The following is a 10,999-nucleotide window of genomic DNA, read 5'->3' as shown; positions in this document are numbered from 1 at the left end:
TTTAAGAATCATAGACCATTTGGTAACATAGCAATTGGTGAGCGTGGGAACTGTTGGGGAAATGGTATTTTGGATTGAGAATTTCGTTTCAAAAAATGGAAAGTTGCAAACGAAAGCTAACCCTTTTAGTCTTGTTACTAATGTGAGACTTGTTCTACACCACTGACCTCTTCCTGATCCTAGATAATGCTAAAAGATCATGAACCAAAATAGTAAAGTTGGAAGATACATCACTCACAGAAGACAAAGTGTGGTGTGGTGATGAGACTTACGGAAGAAAACTACTTCTATCGCTCTTTAGGCTTCTCTGGTTTTAGTTTTCTTCTTAACCCCCTCCCTCTGTAAACACACAGACACAACAGGTAGGAAACCAGCTCATTCCTCATTCCTCATTTGTTTAAACCAATGAATATTCTGCCTCAGAAGTCAGAACATGCTGCCTTATATAACGAGGTGTGTGTGTGTGTGCGTGTGTGTGTGTGTGTGTGTGTGTGTGTGTGTGTGTGATGTGCTATTCTGGGGCAGAGGAAAGAGCAGGTAGAAATCCTGAGGAGCTATGGTAGGAAGAAAGAGTTGCTACCTCCCTTTCAAGCTACGTCGGGGAGAGGGGGTGGGGACTATACCAACCCATCACCACGCCGCATGCCACTCTCACACAGATGCTTCTCCGTCATGTTCTCTGGGAAATTTCCCCCCGATTAGGAAAAGGACGGTAACACGGTTCTGCCTCGGAAGGCGAGTTTTTACCATTGCAACACAAAGAACAGCGGAGCGCGCTTTCACATCGTTGCAACTCAACTCACTTGACCAGCTCTATACTTCAGCACCACGGAGAGCGGTACATCCTTGGCTACCACCCATGGGGAGCCAGCTTCTGGCGACTCAGCACCGGATTCCGGTCATCTAGAGGAGGAACAAGCCTGCGTATTACACCCTCAATGTAAGCAGCTATGACGGTTCCTTCATACTGATTTTTTTTCCAGTAGAGGTTGTGTTCTCGCTAAAATATGGAATTGAACTTTTATTTATCAGCCTTCTTCCTCCAGTGCACTGCTTAGATTTTTAGATGGATCTGAGATCTTTCTTATTTGTTGAGTTGGTAGAAGAAATTTTTTTTCTTTTATTGAATGTCTAAGTTTTCAAAGCCATTTAGAAACGGACAACTCATGTCGGTAGCCTATTCCTTTTGTGCTAGAGTAATATAGTTTTATTCCTAGATGAGTGTATAGGTGTTGTCTCTTCTTTCCCTTCACTACTGACAGCTTTCTAATGTATTTATGTGGTTGTATTTATCATAATATAAATATAGGGGTGAGAGAAGGGAGAGGGTTATATTCTAATAAGTAGCCACTGTTAAAGAACTACAGGTGGCAAGAAAGAGATTGTCATTTTTCTTTTCTTCTTGTTGAAAATATGGTCTGAGCTATATATCTCCTTTAGACATCCATTTCAAAATAACAAATATGCTCCTAATGAAAGAGGTGTAATCTAGGCAGAGCTTTGAAACTCTCATAATCTCCCCTTTAAGTTTGAAGTTGTAAATTCATTTACCTATGATTGAGCAGACACAACCAAAATGCTATTGCTATTAATTGTAATTTAGAGGCGTAATGATTCAGGGTAGACTCAGAAAAGGCAATAATGATTGACCCTGTCTGGTGGCACTCAGTGAATTTTTGCCTCAGAATGCCACCTGCTGGTGGGTCTTATTTCTGAAGCACCGAGTACACATCAAATTTATGAATGAATTCACATTAAATCCAGAATATTCATTATGGACGTGATGCAAACCCAATCTCCAAGATCTTTTTAACAATGACATTGATTCAATTATTTAAAAGCTTACCAAACTTCTATGTCACAATTACCCTTTCATAAATATTTATTTCCAAAAACACTTGCTCCTAAACTTAGGGGCATGTAGACTAGATAACTCCTTTAGGCAGTAATTAACCCAGAAAAAAATCAGAACTATGTGGAGCCTCATTGAGGCTAATTGCAGAATGCATGTGGTATCTTGGATGAGAGCTACCAGGAGCTCTTGCTTAGTAAAAGCAATCAACATTTCCCTCCATATAAATATTAAGCATGTTACTTTTTTTCAGTATTGTCATTTCATAATATAAGGGCCTCTCTTTCTTTCTCGGTAGTAGATGTTTATTTCAGACTCTTATCATAGAGGTCAGTGAAATCATCAAAAGGTTACACATATCTATTTTATTTCAAGAAAAATCTTTTTTAAAAATAAAGCTATCAAAACTTGTTTCAGCTCCACCTGGGGCTATACACAATGAGATACAGACATCCAGTTTCATAACTTCCAACTTCCAAATAGGAAAATAAGGATTTTAAAAGTAAAAAGAAAAATAGAAGCACATACAAAGCACTAGTTATATTTGGATAGGTGGTACCTAGGGCAGTTTGAAAAAACTGAGGATAACTTCTTCTCTAAATTATGTTACTTGGTAGAAAATAAATTACTAATAGAAACACTTATTAACATTCAGGAACACTAGATAATATTTTTATTCCAAGATGCAATGGAAAAACCATCCCACATTAGTAGAATTATTTGGAAAGTATATCTTAATATAAAACATTTTAATGAGTAAAAGAAGGATACTTTGCTTGTTTCCTGTAGGATTTAACTGGTAAAATGTATGAACTCGTGTATACCATGGGGTGTTAGGTATATATCTTTTTTCTTTTATTTAAAGTATATATGTTGTACAAGCAAATTATTATCAGTAGCTTAGGTGGGAACTTAAATGCCTTAAACCCGCAATTAATATATTTGTAATAAGTTAAATAGAGCTAATAATATCCAATTTCACTAGAGCACTTACAACGCAATGATAAATAGTTTACGTTCACTATCTCACCTCAATTTCAACAGAAAAAGGAAGGTGATACTTAGAAATAAGTTGGATGCCTTTGGAAATATGTAAAAATTTTCAGGAGTAGTGTGAAGAAGTGAGAATGTCTCAATTTTCTGCCTCAGTCACCAAGGGACATCATATGCCCTCTGATATTAGCTGCTTCATCTAGCAACTTATGGGCCATAATTTATAGTGGAGCTAATTAGAAACTGATTTTACTTAAGAATTCATACCTTATTTTAAATGTTGCCAGTCATAAGTAGGAAATAACAGTTATAGAATTATATGGCTCCTGCATTTTGTGAGAAGGAAGATGCTGGTAAACACCAACAGCTTCAAGGTACTGATCTTCTTAAATGACCAACCCAGATTCAAATATTTAGGAATGAATTAAGTTGATTGACCAAGCACCATATGCCAGGCATCAGGAGTACAGGGCACCAGGTGCATATGCCATATACACGAGTATTCCCTACCCTCAAGGATCTTGAACTCTAATGGAAAAAGTTATAGCCTAAAGAAACTCAGAAAAACAAAAAACAAAACAGAACCAAAAAACAGAAAGACAAAAAGAAGATGGCTGGCAGTGGCATACTAGCCAAAAGCACAAACTTTCAAAGCAGACAGACTAGATCCTTAATAGTGAGTCCACCACTGACACATTGTGTAGCTTCGGAAAAGTGGTTAATTAATTTGACCATCACTTCATCATCTGTTAAATGGGAATGACAATAGCACCTAAACCATGTAATAGTTTGTGAGAACTTAAAATGATAATGCATGTTCTCAAATGTGTCATGTTCGCTATACATTTCTAATCATTTTTGCTTAATGATTTATGTACTTACCTCTTTTTTTATATGTTTATATTTACAATTCATTCATCATTACATTGCCATTTGTCTTTACAGGCTGGCATTATTGTGTTGAGTACCTATAATGTTAAATTTCTCTTTATATCTTATTTGAAAAATAAATGAATAAATAAATATAAATGACAATGCACATAAATTACTCATCATGGTGGCTGGCACGTGGTTAATGTGAAACAAATGTTAATCACTGTGATTAAATAGTCATTCAGGAAAATAGCTAACCTTATCAGAAGATAATTTATTTAAAACAGTAATTTATGTAAAGCACTTAGGACAGCGTCTACATGGTAAATGTGTAATATATGTTAAATATAACTATTGTATAGTCATTTAGAAAAATAGCTAAGCTGAGTATATCAATGTACAGTAAAATGTGAGTCAATTCTAATAATTGTGTACTTAAGTGCATTGATAGGTAAGATTTTGATCATTATTGTCATGAACATTTGTATAAAGTGTTATGGTATCCAGGGCATTTGGTAGACATTATTTAATCTTCACTGTGCTCCTGAGGAACATGAGGAATGGGCTTTATTACTCCCTTTATTTTGGCAAGAGAACTGTGGTTTAGGAGAAGACTCCAAATGACTATTTCATCACTGTTGCTCTAGACTAATACTCAGAATATGTACTCTTGGGAGAAGATGCACAGATCAAAGCTGGGTTTTCCTGGGTGTTTGATCTGACTCCTAGATTCTGTTTGGTTCTATATCCAGTTGGGGAATATTACAGGCTGAATTGATTTTAAGCTTGGATAATTTCCATAGAGAATTTTGATGCATGTAGCATTTTAGAAAAGAGACAACAAATATCTCTAAAAAAACATTTTGATTAAGTGGCCTTTTCTTCTTCAGTAATTAACCACAATTTCTGTCTCCAAAAGGCTTTATGGCCATGGTCATCTGCAGCTGGACTTAGGGCACAAGATTTATACTTTTCATGGGTCAATGACATCTGGCTTCCTTCAGACTGGCTGATGCATCTGTAAGAGCAGCTTGATAAAAATAACAACTGAAGGATCAAGAGGGAGTTTAATAATCAATCCTCCTCTCATATATGGTTTTGTTTCCACTGGAATCCTTCTTCCAAATGACATCAAATGTTAATTGTATGCATTTCTGGAAAATGTAAAACAAAGTATCTTAATTGGGGTATTTAATCACACATTATCTCAATAATATATGCAAATAATGTATTTGCATTCAAAGTTCATTTTTAAGAAAAATACTAAAATAAAGGCAATCAAATGCCAACTGCATTTTAGGGAGATTCATTTTGCTTATCATTGGCCCTAAAACTGTGATAAGATCTCCAGAGTTCAGCAGGGCAGCACATCTGATTCATGAGTGTAAGCTTTGGCCACCAACTATTGTGAGACATGTGACTTTATCTTTCTGACACAGCATCTTTTGTGGATTCTTTCCAACCCATGTGATATGTATAGCTAAAACATGAATATCTGTGATATCAAAATTAAATAGCAAGGATATGGTGGCTGAATATATTCACAAGTGCATAAATGTCTAAAAAGCATCATTAGAGGGATATTAGGGTAAGAGGGAGTCAGAGCTAATAAAAAGGCCACAGTGAGGTTAAAAGGCCTCCATCAATATCTGCATCAATTCTCATGGCTTCATAGTCTATTGTGAAGCCCCTCGCATTGGAAGCAATTTCACTGAGCAGCACATGCCATTATCTGCTTATATGCATACATGACTCTAAGGCTCATAAGATTTCATTTTTAATGCTAAATTCTGCTAGGAAAGGAACAGAATTGATGATTTTGTGAGCATCCAAATGTTTTTCAAGGCTGAGGTTTTAAAGGCTGCGAAAGAGTCTTGTTTATTTCTTACTACATCTGGGTGTCTGCTTTCAAGGTCATTCAGAAAAATGCATGTCAAATGGTGAGGACATTTTAACGTCTGCCAAGTACTAGCTATACACATATTTTTTTTTGATAAAACATAATTATTGTAGAAACATCAATATTTATATGATGCCCTACCATTGTGCAGAAATTATTTGTCCAAAGTCTTAGGACCTAAGATTTAGTCTTTTCACTTGACCTACCAGAGTTTCTTCACCTAAAAGATGAGAATGCTAATACTTTGCTTTTTATGTTTTGTTTTGTTTTGTTTTGTTTTGTAATGAGTGGAATTAACAAACAATGCTTGAATATCCTTTAAGTTTGTAGGCTGCAGTGTCTATGATATTCACAGGGACTCTGAATTTAGATTGAGTACTTACGTGTTCCTTGGGAAATATTTCTCTGCTATGACTTGGTTCAGTAGTCATTAAATTTCCTTTGAGTTAATCTCTCCATGGCTTGTTGCTGTGTAATAGTTGGGTACCCTTGACCTTGTAGTCTGACCTATCCTCCCTCTTGAGCAGACCTCTAATGGAAAAGTGCCGTGGAATCAAGCTGTATTGCTGGCTTCTTCTCGGACAGCTGCTGTTTTGTATCTGACACACTGCTCAGATGCTCTTGAGTGTAAACTGCTTTTTCTCAGGTTGAGTTGTGATGGCTAAGAATAAAAAAAAGTGTTTCTGAGAGAAGTAGAAGGCTATCGTAGGACAGGCTGAGTATTTCCATGAAAAAGATTATTATTAGTCTTCTTTGGGCTCATCTTCTACGTGTGTGTGTGTGTGTGTGTGTGTGTGTGTGCCCAGATGACAGGCCTTGAAACTGAGTTCATTACATCTCCTGAAACAAAGCCTCTTGGGAATACAAATAGGGTAACTGCTTAGCTTTCGACTCAGTAACTTTCTCTTTCTGAAAACCCTATAATAATAAGTGCCTGCACACCATTTGTGAATCTTTCTCTCCTGTAAAGGTTTTTCTGGGACTCCTAATCCACAGTCTGCCTTTGGTACCATTGAGCAGACTGTCTCTGGAATGATGGCATTGTTGAAAGGAATGGGCTCAGAAGGATCTCATGAATTTGAATTCTGACAGTCTTTTCCCCAGCAATCTTTTATCAAAGTGCACTTGAAAAAAGTGGATGGTGGTTCAGATGCTCTTCCTAAAGGTGTACAGAGCTCTCTATTAGGATTTATCACCCACAGTTGCCTTTTGAGGGAGTTGCCGATAATTATTCTTTTTATTTTGTGCAGAAAGAAGTTGCTCCATATATAATTTAGGAGCTTTTTCCCAAGGGAAGTGTGACTCAGCTCCAGGCAGGATTAGAGTACCAAGATCTGATCTGCATTCTTTGTTTTATACCAGACATACGGCCCCCAAGGAGCTAAAACCAAAAAGGTTTGAGCAGGTCGAAAGGTACAATGAGCAGAAAACTAAATGGAGTCCCCAATTTAAACATTCACAAGGCTAATTGCATAACTTTTTAAAAATCTCAAAAAATTGGATTTAATTTTAAAGCCTTTCTCTGTGATCATTTTTGTTTGACTATTTTTAAAAATGGCTAAAGTGAAATACTGAGTATTGTTTATGCATGAAGACATAACAAATAAAAAAAAGACAAATCTCTGGGACCATGTAAAATAGTTAAAAACAAATATCCAAGTACTTACTCTTTAAAACAGATACACTCTTGTTAAAATTTATGCCATTCTAATATTCTCTGAATAATGTGAGTGGAGGTAGAGTAGGAAAGAAAAATAGAAAATACAGGTAGAACCAATTGGAGAATCAAAAAAGTTTAAGATGTCCAAGTTGGTAGAGGCTTAGGAAACACCTGGTCCAGCCCCTCTATTTCATAGTTATCTGAGATCTAGAAGCTGGGACCTGCTCAAGCTCTCAAGGCTAGCTGGAGATGGCATATCCCTGACTTGAGCTCAAATTACACAGTAGCTGTTATTGTCTCTAGTTTGCTGTTTCAACACTTTGGCAATGTAAGTTTGAGTAACTTACATTGTCCAAGACTGGCAAATGATGGAGCCCGGATTCCTACTCTAAACCTTCTAACTTCAAAGTCTGTCTTCCAGCCCCCCTACTCTTAGTATCTTCATGTGAGGATGAGGAGAATAATAGCACCTTCCTCATAGATTTGATGCAAGAATTACACAAGTTAATATATGTGAAGCTCTTAGTATAATACGTGGCATATATTAGGTGCTTAATAAATGTTAACTGCTATTATTAGTAGCATTAGTATTAAGCTCTACACTAGGCCACACTGGGAAACAGCAATAAGTAAGAAGGGGACCCAGCATGTAAGTTGAGCTATTTCTTCCATCCATATAAAAATCCAGGCTCAATCTTAAGAAGCTAAGGCTGAATTCTCTCAGAAGGGTTGCTTCAGTGGCCATCAGAAAGTGGCAGGATTCTAGTCCTGCTCCCTGCCACATCTTGCCCTTTAATAGGTGCCTAGGTTGTGTGTGGACCACAAAGCACTGTCCCCATAAAGAACAGCACAGAATGTAGAAACAGACACGTGTGATATGCATGCATGCATGCATATTGCTGCAGTTTTGCCATGGTGCAGGAGCTCATTCGGGGGAGACATCTGAACCGAAGGCAGCCATATTTGTGATGGCCAACTCTATGGCACAGCCCTTGGAGAGCTGGGCATAAAAAGAGGCAAGAGGGAACAGAATAAAACCTACATTGACTTATACTTTCTACTTACAAATTACTTCATTTAATCCTCCTACAGACTCTGCAGCACATGTAAGTTATCCGCATTGTACAGGTGGGAAAACTAAAGCACAGAGGGGTTTAGTGGCTCTCTCGACTTTATACAAACGGAAATAAAACCAATAGCCTCCTGCCTGCTTCAGCCATACCACCACCCTACGCCCCAGCCTCCAACTCTTATTAGGGTCCTTCTAAATCCATTTTTCAGCTCTGCCACCCCGTCTCCACCCAAGGCGTATAGAGGCAGACAACTGAGTCATATTCTACCACTTGAAAGAAATAGTACAGGTAACCCAGTGTGTCTGAATCTTGATGATTAAGACAATGATTTGTAAGATTGCACAATTCCTCATAAGATTCCAAGCATGATATTCTTTGTGTATCTCAAGCATTTTTGTGTGCTCTACTGCTAGGGAATCCGCAGGAAAGTAACAGGGCATCTTTGCCTTGTCCCATAGGTTGAGGAACAGCACCTTCAAAAACATGCAGCGCCGGCACACAACGCTGAGGGAGAAGGGCCGTCGCCAGGCCATCCGGGGTCCCGCCTACATGTTCAACGAGAAGGGCACCAGTCTGACGCCCGAGGAGGAGCGCTTCCTGGACTCGGCTGAGTATGGCAACATCCCGGTGGTCCGGAAAATGCTGGAGGAGTCCAAGACCCTTAACTTCAACTGTGTGGACTACATGGGGCAGAACGCTCTGCAGCTGGCCGTGGGCAACGAGCACCTAGAGGTCACGGAGCTGCTGCTGAAGAAGGAGAACCTGGCACGGGTGGGGGACGCGCTGCTGCTGGCCATCAGCAAGGGCTATGTGCGCATCGTGGAGGCCATCCTCAACCACCCGGCCTTCGCGCAGGGCCAGCGCCTGACGCTCAGCCCGCTGGAACAGGAGCTGCGCGACGACGACTTCTATGCCTACGACGAGGACGGCACGCGCTTCTCCCACGACATCACGCCCATCATCCTGGCGGCGCACTGCCAGGAGTATGAGATCGTGCACATCCTGCTGCTCAAGGGCGCCCGCATCGAGCGGCCCCACGACTACTTCTGCAAGTGCAATGAGTGCACCGAGAAACAGCGGAAAGACTCCTTCAGCCATTCGCGCTCGCGCATGAACGCCTACAAAGGACTGGCAAGTGCTGCCTACTTGTCCCTGTCCAGCGAAGACCCAGTCCTCACCGCCCTGGAGCTCAGCAACGAGTTAGCCAGACTAGCCAACATTGAGACTGAATTTAAGGTAACTCTCCCACTCAGCACCCTGCAGGCAGGTTGCCCAAGGGGCTCTTCCACGTGTGTCCAGTGTGAAATGGGTTGTCTTCAAATCTAAGAAAGAGGGAAGCTTCGGGATCTTACTGGGCAGGCCCAGGGGAGGAGGGGAACACATCTCACCTATCAGAGGTAGGCCTGAGGAAAAGCAGCCCTCTGGGTGAAATGCTTTAAACTACATAAATGCGGTAAGAAATGACTTGAGTACAAATGCATGCAGTAAAAGACAGGCGAGTGCAGGCAGGATTATGTTGTGGTTCTGATGTCAATGCCTTAGCTCTGCCTCAGGGAGCTCAGGAGTGTCGAGGACACCTAAGGACCTGTGGTTATTTCCTAGTGCAGGGCTTAGACTTCTTGATTATTTCACCTATGTGGCTTTGATTTGTCTTGTTCACATCTCTCTCATCCTGGAATGTCTTGATCAGTCTCAGTCTAATAGGAAGACCTGGCTGCAGCTTTTCTTAAACCTGGGAAGTTCTTGCCATTTTCTTGTCAATGGGCTGAGGAGGAGGTTTAAGAAAATAAGAATGAAACTGTCTCTGTAGAGTTTGTCACCCTAGTAGACGAGCTCAGGCGAAAGCTCTAATTCAATCACTCTGAGAACACCTTGACCTGCCAGGTCAGCCTAGAGGATGCATCTCCAAAGTGCATTTTTCAATAGCAGGCCTGTGCTTTTATTGTCAACTGACATTCCACCTGAAAGAGAAAACTGGGCCCTAAAGTATGAAATTCTTGTCACACAGTGTTTAATAATAATAAGAGCAATTTTTTTTTCCTTTTTGAGACAGAGTCTTGCACTGTCACCCAGGCTAGAGTGCATTGGCATGATCTTGGCTCACTGCAAGCTCTGCCTCCTGGGTTCATGCCATTCTCCTGCCTCAGCCTCCCAAGTAGCTGGGACTGCAGGTGCCCACAACCATGTCCAGCTAATTTTTTGTATTTTTAGTAGAGACGGGGTTTCACCATGTTAGCCAGGATGGTCTTGATCTCCTGACCTCGTGATCTGCCCACCTCAGCCTCCCAAAGTGCTGAGATTATAGGCGTGAGCCACCACACCTGGCCAAGAGCAAATATTTAATGGGCACTTATTGTGTGCCTAGCACTAACCACCTTATCTATATGATCTTATTTAATCTTCTCAGCAACCATATGACATGAGTACTGTTATCAGCCTCATTTTATATGACGGCACAGAAGTAGAGAGAGGATCACATAGCTAGTAAATAGCAAAACCATTTTTCTAATCTAAGCACTCAGACCCCAGAGTCAACTCTTAGCCACTTCAGGAAACTGAGGGCCAGAGTCTTGCTTGTATATTGAGCTTGTGAGGTTTCAGTTGTTTTTACCTGAATGATAAAGGATTGCCCACTGCAGAAGGTATAG

At 40.0% G+C, this 10,999-nt stretch overlaps 1 protein-coding gene across 4 annotated transcripts in view; it reads left to right on the top strand.

Annotated features, from left to right (window-relative positions):
* The first annotated feature begins 647 nt into the window (after positions 1-647).
* TRPC7 (transient receptor potential cation channel subfamily C member 7) overlaps positions 648-10,999 on the top strand; it is a 152,887-nt gene continuing 142,535 nt past the window's right edge. For all 4 annotated transcript variants that reach the window (XM_063706792.1, XM_063706791.1, XM_063706790.1 and 1 more), the window contains exons 1-2: positions 648-940; positions 8,810-9,587. In XM_063706792.1, the coding sequence (XP_063562862.1) occupies positions 939-940; positions 8,810-9,587 (780 nt within the window). In that variant the 5' untranslated portion in view covers positions 648-938. The remainder of the gene's footprint in view (positions 941-8,809; positions 9,588-10,999) is intronic.

This window comes from Gorilla gorilla, chromosome 4 (assembly GCF_029281585.2).
Source record: "Gorilla gorilla gorilla isolate KB3781 chromosome 4, NHGRI_mGorGor1-v2.1_pri, whole genome shotgun sequence".
Classification (NCBI taxonomy): domain Eukaryota; kingdom Metazoa; phylum Chordata; class Mammalia; order Primates; family Hominidae; genus Gorilla; species Gorilla gorilla.
This window is presented reverse-complemented; position numbering and strand designations above follow the sequence as displayed.